Below are 15628 nucleotides of genomic sequence, written 5' to 3' on the forward strand. Positions count from 1 at the left end.
TGAGGCATTCTTGGTTTTTCTTTCTCTCTCTGCTTGCTCACACCTCATCCAGTCTATCAGCAAGTGATAGGGCTCTAATTCCAAAATCTATTCCATGTTCATCTGCTTCTGTCTGAGTTTTATCCGATCTACGCTTAGCCTGGTGCCTTCTAACTGAACTTCCTGCTTCATCTCTTGCCCCTCTGCGATCTGTTCTTTACAGGGCAGCCTGAGTGATCCTTTAATGTAAATTAGATCACCTCCCTCCCCTGGTTTATTTAAACCCTTCAGTTGTTGCCCATCGCCTTTAGAAGAAAGTCCACACCCTTCCTGTGGCCTGCTGTGACCTGGCACGTGTCTCCCTGCTTGACCTCATCTCCTGTCACTGTCCTGGGCTCACTGCTCTCCAGTCACACTGGCTGTGCTTCCTCTACCGCACCAGGCTTGTTTCTGCGATGGGGCCTCGCTCCAGGGCTCTGCACTTAACGCCTGCTTGGCTGCCTCTTCCCCCTCATTCGGGTCTCAGCTCTGGTGCCTCTTGAGAGAGACCTTTCCTGATATTCCCCCACCTACCCCGTCACTCTTATTTCCTTTATCACACTCACTGTAATCTGTGTCTCGTTAATTATCTGTTTATTATTATCTGTTGTAGACATTGTGATAAAAACCTCACGATGGCAAAGGCCTTGTGTCTGGTTGTTTATTGTGTCTCCACGACCTAAAATAGCGCCTGGTGCCTCAGTAATTGTTAAAGAATTTGAATGTAGTTATTGAACAGAAACTAGTATCATTCATTTTAAATCTTAATCTGTTGCTTGCAGTTCATTGCTTAAATGGATATCTGTTTTATTTAGCATTTATGATACTTTTCTCTGTTTTAAAAATAAAATAACTTTTTGGTGAGATAAGGCCCATGAGGATACAAATATTGATGGAATATTCTTTCTTGTATGGTTTTGAAAATTACTTAATATGTTAATTTTATATAGTTAATTAATACATTGAATATATAAAACCATTGGACATAAATTTCAAAATATGAGTAGTTTTTTTTCTTTTTTTTGTATTTCTTTGAATTTTTTGAATGTGACTTTGTTTTTTAAAAAAATTTTTATTGAAGTATAGTTGATTTGCAGTGTTGGTTAGTTTCAGGTGTATAGCACAGCGATTCAGTTATACATACATAAGTATATATGTTCTTCAGATTTTCCTCCCTTATAGGTTATTACAAAATATTGAGTATAGTTCCCTGTGCTATACAGTAGGTCATTGTTGGTTATCTATTTTATATATAGTAGTGTGTATATGTTAATCCCAAACATGTATTCCTCCCCTTCTTTCCCCTTTGGTAACCATAAGTTCATTTTCTATGTCTGTGTGTCTGTTTCTGTTTCATAGATAAGTTCATTTGTATCATATTTTGGATTCCACATATAAGTGATATCATGTGGTTATTTGTCTTTCTTTGTCTGACTTCACTTAGTGTGAAAATCTCTAGGTCCATCCATGTTGCTGCAAATGGCATTATTTCATTCTTTTTTATGGCTGAGTAATATTCCATTGTATATATATACCACATCTTTATCCATTCATCTGTCAATGGCCATTTAAGTTGCTTCCATGTCTTGGCTATTGTAAATAGTGCTGCAGTGAACATTGGGGTGCATGTATCTTTTCGAATTATGGTTTTCTCTGGGTATATGTCCAGGAGTTGGATTGTAGGATCATATGGTAGCTTTATTTTTAGTTTTTTAAGGAACGTCCATACTGTTCTACATAGAGGCTGCACCAGTTTACATTCCCACCAACAGGGTAGGAGGGTTCCTTTTTCTCCACACCCTTTCCAGCATTTATTATTTGTAGACTTTTTGATAATGGCCATTCTGACTAGTGTAAGGTGATACATCATTTTAGTTTTGATTTGCATTTCTCGAATAATTAGCAATGCTGAGCATCTTTTCATGTGTCTTTGGCCATCTGTATGTCTTTGGAGAAATGTCTATTTAGATCTTCTGTCCATTCTTTGATTGGGTTGTTTGATTTTTTGATATTGCGCTGTATGAGCCGTTTGTATATTTTGGAGATGAACCCCTTGTTGGTTGCATCGTTTGCAAATTTTTTATTCCATTCGGTAGGTTGTCTTTTCGTTTTGTTCATGGTTTCCTCTGCTGTGCAAAAGCTTTTAAGTTTAATTAGGTCCCATTTGTTTGTTTTAATTTCCGTTACTCTAGGACAGCGGCCCCAACCTTTTTGGCACCAGGGACCGGTTTCGTGGACGACAATTTTTCCACAGACCGGGGTGGGGTGGGGGGGATGGTTTCAGGATGATTCAAGCGCATTACATTTATTGTGCACTTTATTTCTATTATTATCACATCGTAATATATAATGAAATAATTATACAACTCACGGTAATGCAGAATCAGTGGGAGCCCTGAGCTTGTTTTCCTGCAACTAGATGGTCCCATCTGGGGGTGATGGGAGGCAGGGGACACCTGAAGTGTGTGGCTTATGTCCACTCTACTCTGTGATCTCGTTTTGGTTGCTGTCCCTGCAGAAAACCCTGCTTCACGAGGATAGGATGTTGGAAAGGGAAGCAGGCTTTTCAGTGCTTTTGTGGCGATCTCAGAATATCCCGCCTTGACTTTAATCCAGAATGTATGGAGAGTTGAAGTTGACTCAAACGTACTTTTAAGGCCACCATCATTTGCGATCTCAAGCAGTTGATTCTCTTCTAGCACGGACGAAGTCGATTCACCTGGCTTACTCACAAATGGGTCACGGATCCATACCTTCCCAGTTCAGGGGTCTTTTGTGGTTGGGAAGTAATGCTCAGACTCTTTTGAAAGCTGAGATAGGTGATCATGCACTAGCTGGGAGAAAGAAGGCCCTGGCTTAGTCTCTTTCAAAATCTCTGCTAATGTTTGAAACATGTCAAAATTCCCAGTGTTCACTTGTCATCCCCATAATTCCAGTTTGGCTTTGAATGCAGCCACTTTATCTGCCAACTTGAACACAGTTGTCGTTCTCCTGTGAAGTGACAGATTGAGTTCGCTGAGCAGGTTGAATATGTCACACAAGTAAGCAAGTTTTGTGACCCATTCTGTGTCACTGAAATGTAGTGCCAGTGGTGACTGTTTTTCTAAAAGAAATCTCTGGAGCGGCTCTTGTAACTCAGAAACTGTGGCCAGTGATCTACCTTTAGAAAGCCATCTCACTTCTGTGTATAAGAGAAGACGTGTATGCTCTGTGTCCATCTCCTCACAGAGCTGCACAAACAGATGTGAGTTAAGGGCATGTACTTTAATGTGGTTGATAATTTTAATCACATCCTGCAAAACGTTAAGTTCAGCTGACATTTTTCGGCTAACCAGCGTTTCTCTACGGATGACACAGTGCGTAGACTCACATTCATAAGCGACCTCTTTGACCCAAGTAGTGAAACCAGAAAGCTGTCCAGTTGTGGAAGGTGCTCCGTCTGCGCATATACTGATACAAAATGACCAATTCAGGGCTTCCCTGGTGGCGCAGTGGTTAAGAATCCGCCTGCCAATGCAGGGGACACGGGTTCAAGCTCTAGTCCGGGAAGATCCCACATGCCCATGTACCACAACTACTGAGCCTGTGATCTAGAGCCTGCGAGCCACAACTACTGAGCCCGTGTGCCACAACTACTGAAGCCTGTGCGCCTAGAGCCCGTTCTCCACAGCAAGAGAAGCCACCACAATGAGAAGCCCATGCACTGCAACGAAGAGTAGCCCCCACTCACCACAACTAGAGAAAGCCCGCGCACAGCAATGAAGACCCAATGCAGCCAAAAGTAAATAAGTTAATTAATTTTAAAAAAATGACCAATTCAGTTTTCCTGATTTGTCCTGATAAGTCCAAAGAGTTGAATAGTTCTGCAGCTGTGGTGTTGGTTGGCAACAAAAGTGCGCATAACTTATCCTCATACACATCCTTCTGAAAAATATATTGCACAAAAAACAAGCGTTGTTGCCTTATTGTCAACATCAGTAGACTCGTCAACGTGGATTGCATACCACGGTGACTCATTAATCCTCTTGAACAATTGTCTCTCAGTATCCTCTGCTGCTGTTTCATCAGTTCGTCTAGTTACGGTGCTAGCTGCAAGAGGAACACATGCCACCTTTTGAACTGCAGCCTCTCCTAAAAGTTCACGACAAATGTCCTTAGCAGGCAGGATCAGCTCTTCACCAATAGTAAAGGGCTTCTTAGCTTTAGCAATGTGGTTGGGCACTAAGAATGATGCTCTCAGTGCAGACACATTTGATGAAGTGGTGGCCTTCAATAATTGCTTCTGTTCTTCGTGTTCATGTTTTTTTCTTTTGAAAAACTCCAAAGGCTTGTCTTTTAATGCAGGGTGCTTGGTCTCCATGTGGCGAAGCAGTTGAAGGTTTCATGGCTTTGTTGGATAGCCGGTTGCCACATATTATACAAAGCAGGCTTGGAGAATGTGAATAACCTGTTGCAATGAACCCGTAATTATGTAAGACTCTTGGTATTTTCTTTTAAATCCAGCTTTCTTTCTGTTGGCAGTCTTAGAGTCTTCTGCTGTCTCATCATTGGGTCTTTCCCCATTTTCAAAGAAGCTCTCCAGTGATGTTTGTTTTTTATGCATTTTGGCTAGGGTTAGCTTGTGGGCTTACCAAAACTCTGACTGAGACAAGTGCGCAGTGCGGGAAAGAGGCACAATGGAAGTGGTAAATAAAATAATGGGTGGGCCACGCATGGACTAAATAAGTGTCGGATTCTGACTCAAAGCCTGCCACTAGATGCAGCTGTACAATTGAAGTACAGCAACTCACTTGCCACTATAAAGCCTGCCACCAGATGCAGCTTAATTGTCACTTGTCACTCACTGATAGGGTTTTGATATGAGTCTGCAAGCAGTTGATTTATTATGGTCTCTGTGCAGTCAAACCTCTCTGCTAATGATCTGTATTTGCAGCCACTCCCCAGTGCTAGCATCACCACCTCAGCTTCACCTCAGATCATCAGGCATTAGATTCTCATAAGGAGCATGCAGCTTAGATCCCTTGCGTGCATAGTTCACAGTAGGGTTTGTGCTCCTATGAGAATCTAATGCTGCTGCTGATCTGACAGGAGGCGGAGCTCAGGTGGTAATGTGAGCGATGGGGAGTGGCTGTAAATACGGATGAAGCTTCGCTCAGTTGCCCGCTGCTCACCTCCTGCTGTGTGACCCGGTTCCCCCTTGCTGTGTGACCCGGGGTTGGGGACCCGTGCTCTAGGAGACAGATCCAAAAAGATATAGCTGCAATTTATGTCAAAGAGTGTCCTGCTTATGTTTTCCTTTAGGAGTTTTATGGTACCTGGTCTTACATTTAGGTCTTTAATCCATTTTGAATTTATTTTTGTGCATGGTGTTAGAGAACGTTCTAATTTCATTCTTTTACATGTAGCTGTCCAGTTTTCCCAGCACCACTTACTGAAGAGACTGTCTTTTCTCCATTGTATATTCCTGCCTCCTTTGTCATAGGTTAATTGAGCATAGGTGTGTGGGTTTATTTCTGGCCTTTCTATCCTGTTCCATTGATCTACATGTCTGTTTTTGTGCCAGTACCATACTGTTTTGATGACCATAGCTTTGTAGTATAGTCTGAAGTCAGGGAGCCTGATTCCTCCAGCTCCGTTTTTCTTTCTCAAGATTGCTTTGGCTACTCAGGGTCTTTTGTATTTCCATACAGATTTTAAAATTTTTTGTTCTAGTTCTGTGCAAAATGCCATTGGTAATTTGATAAGGATTGCATTGAATCTGTAGATAGCCTTGGGTAATATAGTCATTTTGACAATATTGATTTTTCCAGTCCAAGAACATGATGTATCTTTCCATCTGTTTGTGTCATCTTTGATTTCTTTCATCAGCATCTTATAGTTTTTGGAGTACAGGTCTTTTATCTCCTTAGGTAGTTTTATTGCTAGGTTTTTTTTTTTTTTTGATGTGATGTTAAATGGGATTGTTTCCTTAATTTCTCTTTCTGATCTTTTGTTGCTAGTGTATAGAAATGCAACGAATTTCTGTGTATAATTTTGTATCCTGTGACTTTACCAAATTCATTGATGAGCTCTAGTAGCTTTTTGGTAGCATCTTCAGGATTTTATATATATAGTGTCATAATTATCTGTTGCTTGCAGTTCACTGTTTAAATGGATATATGTTTTATTTAGCATTTATGATACTTTTCTCTGTTTTAGAAATAAAATAACTTCGGTGAGGTAAGGCCCATGAGGATACAAACATTGATGGAATATTCTTTTTTGTATGGCTTTGAAAATTACTTAATATATGTTAATTTTCCATAGTTAATTAATACTTCAATGAATATGTAAAACCATTGGACATATTTCAAAATATGGGTAGGTTTTTTTTCTTTAAATACCTATTGCTTTGGAAGGCACATTGAACACAATTTGATGAAATACCCTTTATTTACCAGTAGGTGGTGCTCTTGGTCATGGTTACTATTGTTACAAAACAAGATTTTAGAATTTTAAAGAGAACAGCTTTTAAAAATTAACATTTCTTTGTTTTCCAGTTCAGTTGAGCAGTAGACCGTTCAAACAGCATAATCACTAAAATATGTGTCTTAGATGAGGACAACTTATTGTAGTTGTCCAAACACATTTGTAGTTGTCCAAAACATTGAGCAGAACAGGGTGTACGTATGTACCTACAGATCAGTTAAATTTTATCAGGGAAGTTGACCCCAAGTGACATGTAACTATATCATTCCAGCCATTGAGCTGGTTGTTCACGGGGTGGATACCCTGAGCAGCAGGAGTTAGAGACAGGCCAAGGAAGATGAAAGAGAGAAGCAGCAAGACAATCAGACAAGAAAAGTGGAAACAGGAGGAGGAATGAATGGAAAGGGGGTCTTTGAGAGTCGGCTTGCTCTGCGGTGATGCTTGCTGATTGCAATGAGCCTTTCCTTTTGCCACTAAGAGACAGTGCTTTTTAATTTTCCCAAACATCGTTCTTATATGTTGTCTCTGCCATTGCAGGAACTTTGTGAGAATTTCAGTATATGGTAACACTGTCTGTGTTCCAACCGCTGTATATTCCAAAGGTCTCAGTGTAAATGCAGGACCAGAATACTGCACGTCAGTCAGTCAGCCAGCCATACTCTTAATGACTCCTGAACTCTCATGGACTTCTAAAGTAAGTTTTGCCTTCTTTCTTTCAATGATTTATGTGCCATTTTTGGTTTAGTACATTCAAAGGAGAAAAACTACGTGTAGTAGTCTTCCATGAGGTGAAAGAGGCCTTATACTTATTTCATTTACTAGAGAGGAAAATAGTGAGTAGCATGTTTATCCACAGTGATGCTGCGTGGCAAGAAGCAGATCTTTTACTTGTCTAAAGACTAGTTATGAAACAGTGGCTTTTTGATATGATTTGGTTATAACTGAATAAATTACATGTAACTGACATCACTTTTCAATTTATTTACTTTTATTTATTTCTTGTCTCTGTCTTTTAAATGTAGGCTCCCTAAGGTCTTTGTTTTGTTCATGTTTGTATCCCCAGGATCTGCCATGTGATGGGCTTTAATAAATATTTGTCAAATGAAGGACTAAATCAATGAATGTGGAGTAGGAATGCAGCACACCTCACTTGAATATTTTTCTAACACTGTATTTGTTACAATTAATTTATGTAGTACCTTCCAAAGAGCTCAGGAAATAGAGTGTTCACATACATTTTAATTTATTTTCAAGCCAACTAAGATAGTAAAGGACAGATATATATGGCAATATAACGTGTTAAAAGTGGCCATCTTAGGCAAAGAAATATTTAAAAATTGGCAGAGGAAAACAGAGTGATAGGAAGCAAAAAAAACGTATCATCTGACTTCCAATCAGTGCTTTCCCTGATAGGCCAGTAGTTTTTAGAATTTGAAATGTTGGAGAATCTTTCTGGCTTTTTTTTTTAACTTGTTATTGAAGTGTAACATATAAACAGAAGTACATAAATCCTAAGAGAACTGCTTCATTGAATTTTTAAGACTTGATTTTTTTTTTTAGAGCAGTTTTGGGTTCACAGCAAAACTGAGGGCTAGTAGAGGGATTCCCCATACACTCCCTGCCCCTCATACGTGCACAGCCTCCCCCATCATCCACATCCCCCACCAGAGTGGGACAGTTGTTATAAGTGATGAACCTGCACTGATACATCATAATCACCCCAAGTCTAACACCACGGCTCACCCTTGGTTGTATGTTCTGTGGATTTGGACATACGTTTAATGACATTTGTCATTATGGTACCATGCAGAGTATTTTTACTGCCCCAAAATTCCTCTGTGATTTGATGAATTTTTTTCAAAATGAAAATACCCATGCAATCAGCATTCATATTAAGAAACGACATTGTCATTGGCGCCTCACCAGGAGTAATTACTAACTTGATTTCTAACTGCGTAGATTCTTTTTTTCTGTTTTTGTACTCTGTATGACTGACTTCTTTGAGTTTGGCTTCTTTCATTCTTTTCATTTACTGTGATATTTGTGATACTCACCTATGTTACTGCATGTAGTTGGAGTTTGTTTATTCTCATTGCCGTGAACCTCAGAAAATTTGTCTGCCCCTTTCACTTTATCTAACAAGATATATTAAAGACTTATGTGGTGCTCTGGGCAGAATATAATTATTAGGCAGTTATAAAATCTACTGTCCTCTTCTGTAATAGCAGAAGATTAGTCCCATGAGTTTGGTCAGAGATTTTGGAAACTAATAGAGAACACGAATATTTGACAACACCGATAATTACATACATATGTACTGTGGAGATCAGTTGAATCAGTTGTATGTAGTAGCAGAAATTTTGTCAGGGTGAAGTTAATTGCTTTGCTGTTATATCAGCTCATAATATCAGCAACAAAAATCCAAACTCTTCTTCACTGGCCCCTAAGATAGTCTGATATTTCCCTACTTTTCCTTAAAATATTTTAACTTTCAGTTTGTTGTTTCCCAGGAAGCACCATGGCTGTCATGATTCCTGCGTTGCTGCGAGGCTTTGTGGGGGCCATCTGCGCTCAGGCTGCTTTGAGGAGACTGACACCCAGCACTTTGCGCCACCTTACTCTAAGCAGGTGAGTTGTCACCTTCAGTGTCATTTGAGGTTGATTTTCAAAAAGACCCGACCTGCTGATGATCATGGGAGGCATATCGTAACGTCTTGCTTACATGTGCATGCTATCAGTGGATCGTTAAGCTTTAGTTAGATGTGCAGATTTTCATGGGCCACTTTCTGGGATCCATGATGTTATATTGTATTGTGGATAGTCATGCTGTTGCTTTCCAGCTACAGGTATGACAGGTATTGGATAGTCACGATAATTACTAGTGTAATTAATTTTCAGGAGGATAATACTTAATAACCTAATTTTACTTTCTATTTAAGCGTAATGAAATCCAAAAGGAAAACTGATCACTTGGAGAGAACTGCAGATGTCTTTCGCCGGGAGGTTTGTATCTTGGGCCAGGGCAGGTTCTCCTCGCTGGCAGTTTGCACGCAGTTAGGACTGGCTTACTGAGAGGGCATTACATGAGCTTGATCCCTGTGAAGACAGTCAAGGCAAGTTTGTTATTTTTCTCTTCAGAACTTTTCTGAACAGAGCATATGACAACTGATTTGAAAAGATAACAGCAAAATACTCAAATTGTTCCCCTTAAACTTGGAATGGATGGATTTTTTTAAAAAAATAAATTTATTTATTTATTTATTTATTTTTGGCTGTGTTGGGTCTTTGTTGCAGCATGTGGGCTTTCTCTAGTTGTGGTGAGCGGGGGCTACACTTCGTTGCGGTGCACGGGCTTCTCATTGCGGTGGCTTCTCTTGTTGCGGAGCACAGGCTCTAGGCACGTGGGCTTCAGTAGTTGTGGCACGTAGGCTCAGTAGTTGTGGCTCATGGGCTTTAGAGTGTGGGCTCAGTAGTTGTGGCGCACAGGCTTAGTTGCTCTGTGGCATGTGGGATCTTCCTGTACCAGGGATTGAACCCGTGTCCCTGAATTGGCAGGCAGATTCTTAACCACTGCACCACCAGGGAAGTCCTGATAGATTTGTTTTTGATGAAGGGAGTGTAGCAGCAATGGAGGGAACTATCCTCACAGGCATAAGGTTTAAGGTTCTATTTTAGCGTTAGAACTTCTTTTAGAGCCTACATTTTATGAGCAGCTTGCTATTTCTTTCTTTTTTTTTTTTTTGACACCGTGTCTCAGAGTCCTTGTTCTTATCCCTACTTTAGAACAACTTCCTATTTCATCAAAAGGGAGAAAGCACTAACATCTGAGAAAGGAAGGTGGACGAGCTCTTGTTACCCTTCCCACGTGCAGATATTTTCCTCCATATTCAGACCATAGAAGGGCTAATCCACCAACCCGAAGGGGTGTCGAGGGCTGGGAAATAAAGGATCCTCACCCTTGAGCTCCGTGAGTAACCCCATTTTCTTTTAAAACCATCAGTTGGATATTTGATTTTGCTTTTGAATGATTCTTCACGTATTTGGAAATACTTAGCTTAGTTTTGTAAGTGTATTTAAACTAACAGTTAAAAAACTATTTCATATAAGGAAGGATTATACACTTCTACAAACATGGTCAGAAATTGCATTGTCGCAGTAGTTTAATTTTTAGTGTTAATAATAGAATATACTTTAATGTAAAAGAGTATTATTTAGGCCCCACCCTCAAGCTTATTCTACTTTCAGAAAATTGCTTTGGGACCAAGAGTGGTGTGTTTGTGGATTCAGCTTTAAGCCAATGTGTTTTTGAGGAGTTTATGTAAAGTAGTTCAGCATAATAGATTTATGACTGTGTGAGAAAATATGCTTTTCCCGCTGATGATAAATCTGAAAACGCTTTTTTTTGGTTTTTTCAACACGCAAAAGTGCTGACTCTGTAAAAGTGAGATTTGTTAGAATTTTTTTTTAAAGTGAAACCTTGCCAGCTTTGAAGAAAAAGCAGTTTATTTAACAGGTTTGGACTATACTCTCTTCTGTTGTATTTTGAGGCAGGTAGAATTATGAGTCGAGTTTGGCAAACTTTTCATAAGGAGCCAGATAGTGAGTATTTTAGGCTTCCAGGGCCACCCTGTCTCAGTTACAACTACAAAACTCTGCCTTTGTAGTGTGAAGATAGCCCTGGACAACATGTAAACAGATTGTTGTGGCTGCGTTCCAATAAGACGGCATTCACCAGAACACTCAGATTTGGCCTGTGGGTCGATTGTAATTTGCCAATTCCTGAATTCAAATTTTACAGGACAGAATTTCTGAGACTTCTGAGAGGTTATTTTGAGCCAAGTTTAAGAAAACTGCACAGAAAGTTAATGTAAACTCCAGTAGTGTGATTGAACAGTTGAGAGTTGTAATGCCTGGAAGTCAGAGATTACAGGGTAATTCCAGCCGTGGTATCAGCTAGGCGGGAGATTTTCCAGTTGCAGCTCCCCTCCTTCTCTGTGTCTCATTTCTGCTCCTCCACCACACAGAGTGAGAGTGGGGTGCTGCGGGGGAGCTGGATAAGCCAGGTGGTGTCTGGAACCACGACCTTAGTGGTGTAAGGTCATCAGGGGCTCACCTGCGTCCCTCCGGAGTGCAGCTCCTAGCCATGGAACAGGCGCTCAGCTTGGACTTGTGGAAACGACCAGCACCTGTGGTCAGGCCGGACCACCTTCTCCTCTCTTGTCTGCAGACCCTGCCTTCCCTTTGTACGGCTAGCATACTGCACAGAACTCCCCACACGTCATTTGCCCTTCAGTTCCAGCCTGTGAGGCAGCCTAAGGATAGCTTGGCATCCCCATGTTACAGCAGAGGCAGCAGAGCCTGGGGCCAGAGGGAAGCTCCAGGTCTCTGATTCCTAGGCCAGAGGACCCTGCTGCTTCCTGGACTGGGTCCAGAATGGAGCACTCACCCGCCCGGAAGTGTCCTTTCCTTACTAGGCCTGGGGTTCCCTCTGGAGAATTTACTGAATGACCATATTATGATATTAATACCTCTTACTTGGGGCTGTAACTGTAAGCTGTCTGAGGGAAACTGAGCTCTGAACTGAATGACATTTGACTGTGATGCTGTGGCTAGGACTTACAAAACTATGTTGAATAAAAGTGGCAAGAGAGGACATCCTTGTCTTGTTCCTGATCTTAGAGGAAATGCTTTTAGTTTTTCACTGTTGAGTATGTTTGCTGTGGGTTTGTCGTATATGGCCTTTATTATGTTGAGGTAGATTCCCTCTATGCCCACTTTCTGGAGAGTATTTTATCATAAATGGATGTTGAATTTTATCAAAAGCTTTTTCTGCATCTAATGAGATGATCATATGGTTTTTATTCTTCAGTTTGTTAATGTGGTGTATCACACTGTTTGCTGTGCCGATATTGAAAGATCCTTGCATCCCTGGGATAAATCCCACTTGGTCATGGTGTATGATCCTTTTAATATATTGTTGGATTTGGTTTGCTAGTATTTTGTTGAGGATTTCTGCATCTCTGTTCATCAGTGATATTGACCTGTAATTTTCTTTTTTTGTGGTATCTTTGTCTGGTTTTGGTAGCAGAGTGATGGTGGCTTCATAGAATGAGTTTGGAAGTGTTTCTTCCTCTGCAGTTTTTTGGAATAGTTTCAGAAGGATAGGTGTTAATGCTTCCCTATCTTAATTTAATTTAATTTAATTTTTTTTATTGGCATATAATTGCTTTACAGTGTTGTGTTAGTTTCTGCTGTACAGTGAAGTGAATCAGATATATGTATACATATATCCCCTCCCTCTTGGACCTCTTCTCTAAATGTTTGATAGAATTCACCTGTGAAGCCATCTGGTCCTGGACTTTTGTGTTCTGGAGTTTTTAAATCATAGATTCAATTTCAGTACTTGTAATTGATCTGTTCATATTTTCTATTTCTTTCTGGTTCAGTCTTGGGAGATTGTACCTTTTTAAGAATTTGTCCATTTCTTCTAGGTTGTCCGTTTTATTGGCATGTAGTTGCTTGTAGTAGTCTCTTGTGATCCTTTGTATTTCTGTGGTGTCTGTTGTAAATTCTCCTTTTTCGTTTCAAATTTTATTGATTTGGGCCCTCTCCCTTTTTTTCTTGATGTGTCTTGCTAAACGTTCATCAATTTTGTTTATCTTTTCAAAGAAGCAGCTTTTAATTTCATTGATCTTTTCTGTTTTCTTCATCTCTATTTCATTTATTTCTGCTCTGCTCTTTATGATTTCTTTCCTTCTTGGGGTTTTGTTCTTCTTTCTCTAGTTGCTTTAGGTGTAAGGTTAGGTTGTTTGAGACTTTTCTTGTTTCCTGAGGGAAGCTTGTATTGCTATAAACTTCCCTTTTAGAATGGCTTTTGCTGTGTCCCACAGGTTTTGGATCATCGTCTTTTTGTTTTCATTTGTGTTTAGGTATTTTTTGATTTCCTCTTTGATTTCTTTGGTGATCTATTGGTTGTTTAGTAGCATATTGTTTAGCCTCCACATGTTTGTGGTTTTTGCAGTTTTTTCTTGTTGATTTCTAATCTCATAGCATTGTGGTTGGAAAAGATACTTGATATGATTTCAGTTTTCTTAAATTTACTGAGGCTTGCCTTGTGGCCCAGCATGTGATCTGTCCTGGAGAATGTTCCATTGCACTTGAAAAGAATGTGTATTCTGCTGCTTTCAGATGGCATGCTCTGTAAATATCAGTTAAGTCCGTCTGGTCTAATGTGTCATTTAAGGCCTGTGTTCCCTTATTGATTTTCTGTCTGGTTGATCTGTCCATTGATGTAAGTGGGGTGTTAAAGTCCCCCACTATTATTATGTGACTGTCAATTTCTTTTATGTCTGTTAACATTTGCCTTATATATTGAGGTGCTCATGTGTTGGGTGCATATATATTTACAGTTGTTATATCTTCTTCTTGGATTGATCCCTTGATCATTATGTAGTGTATTTCTTTGTCTCTTGTAACAGTCTTTATTTAAAAGTCTATTTTGTCTGATATGAGTATTGCTACTCCAGCTGTCTTTTGATTTCCATTCGCATGGAATACCTTTCTCCATCCCCTCACTTTCAGTCTGTATGTGTCTCTAGATCTGAAGTGGGTCTCTTGTAGACAGCATATATATGGGCCTTGTTTCTGTATCCATTCAGCCAGTCTGTGTCTTTGGTTGGAGCATTTAATGTGTTTACATTTAAGGTAATTATCCATATGTATGTTCTTATTGCCATTTTATTAATTTTGGATTTGTTTTTTTAGGTCTTTTTTCTTCCTTTCCTCTTTTGTTCTCTTCTCGTGTGATTGATTATCTTTTGTGTTGTTCTTGGATTCCTTTTTCTTTTTCGTGTGGATATCTATTACAGATTTTTCATTTGTGGTTACCATGAGGTTTTGATATAGCAGTCTATATATATACATGATTGTTTTCAATTGCTGGTCTCTTAATTTCAAGTGCATTTCAAATATCCTGCTCTTGTACTCTCCTCCTCTCATGATTACTGGTTTTAATACCATATTTGTGTGTGGATGATTTTCTACTTTTACTATATGTTTGCCTTTACTGGTGAGCTTTCCCCTTTCATAATTTTCTTGTTTCTACTTGTGGCCTTTTCTTTTCCACTTGGAGAAATTCCTGCAGTATTTGTTATAAAGCTGGTTTGGTGGTGCTGAATTCTTTTAGCTTTTACTTGTTTGTAAACTTTTGATTTCTCCATCAGATCTGATGAGAGCCTTGCTGGGTAGCGTATTCTTGGTTGTAGGTTTTTCCCTTTCATCACTTTAAATATATTACATCACTCCCTTCTGGCCTGCGGAGTTTCTGCTGAAAGATCAGCTGATAGTCTTATGGGGATTCCTTGTATGTTATTTGTTGCTTTTCCCTTATTGCTTTTAATATTTTCTCTTTGTCTTTAATTTTTGTCAGTTTGGTTACTGTGTGTCTAGGTATGTTCCTCCTTGGGATTAATACTTTTTTAATTGTACTAGTGTACTTCTTTTAGAAGCCTATGCCTTATCCTACAAATGCCTTATGTGTATTGTTGCCTGTTGTTTACAAAGCCCTCGATTAGACAATAAGTTGTTACTTGATTCTCACAGCCACCCTGGTGCTTATCCCCATTTCACAGATGAGGAAATTAAGGTTTCAGAGATTTAGATAGGATGACCCTGCTTTCTGTTTGCCTGGGGTAGTCCTGGCTTATGACTCTTCCTCTGGTACAATTGTCAGTAGCACCCCCTTTCACTCTCACAAGGGCCCTGTTTTGGGTGATAAATTACATTGTTGGCCTAAGTTTAAGGGACTTGTTCAAGTAAATGGAGAACTCAGCCCTTGAACTCAGATCTTTGTTATCAAATTGGTCTTTCTTTCTAATATAGCAGAGGATTGTGACACTTGATTTAGACAAAGTTCAATTGAGCAACAAAATGGGAGGTAAATGTCACACAGCCTTATCTCTGTTCCAGATCAAAACTTCACTTAGTGTTACTGGGCATAACAAACGGGGGAGTTACTGCTGTCACAATAAAACCAAATGACTGGGCTCCTGGGTCAGAGACATTTGGGGATCCTATGAGTCCCATTGCTGGTTATTGAGTGCTGAGAATCTGCTTGACTTTGGGTTTTGCTGAGGCTTGGATT

The 15628-nt window shown here is 39.7% G+C and overlaps 1 protein-coding gene across 2 annotated transcripts in view; it reads left to right on the plus strand.

The window, feature by feature from the left end:
* The window catches only part of OXNAD1 (oxidoreductase NAD binding domain containing 1), a 54652-nt gene that overhangs the window by 3110 nt on the left and 35914 nt on the right, over nucleotides 1–15628 (plus strand). The window contains exons 2-4 of one of the 2 annotated variants that reach the window (XM_082392803.1): nucleotides 7024–7180; nucleotides 8997–9114; nucleotides 9426–9489. In XM_082392803.1, coding sequence (XP_082248929.1) covers nucleotides 9005–9114; nucleotides 9426–9489 — 174 coding nt within the window. In that variant the 5' untranslated portion in view covers nucleotides 7024–7180; nucleotides 8997–9004. The remainder of the gene's footprint in view (nucleotides 1–7023; nucleotides 7181–8996; nucleotides 9115–9425; nucleotides 9490–15628) is intronic. The other variant, XM_082392804.1, reaches the window with a different exon arrangement.

Source organism: Balaenoptera borealis (assembly GCF_965194805.1).
Source record: "Balaenoptera borealis genome assembly, chromosome: 5".
NCBI classification, from domain to species: domain Eukaryota; kingdom Metazoa; phylum Chordata; class Mammalia; order Artiodactyla; family Balaenopteridae; genus Balaenoptera; species Balaenoptera borealis.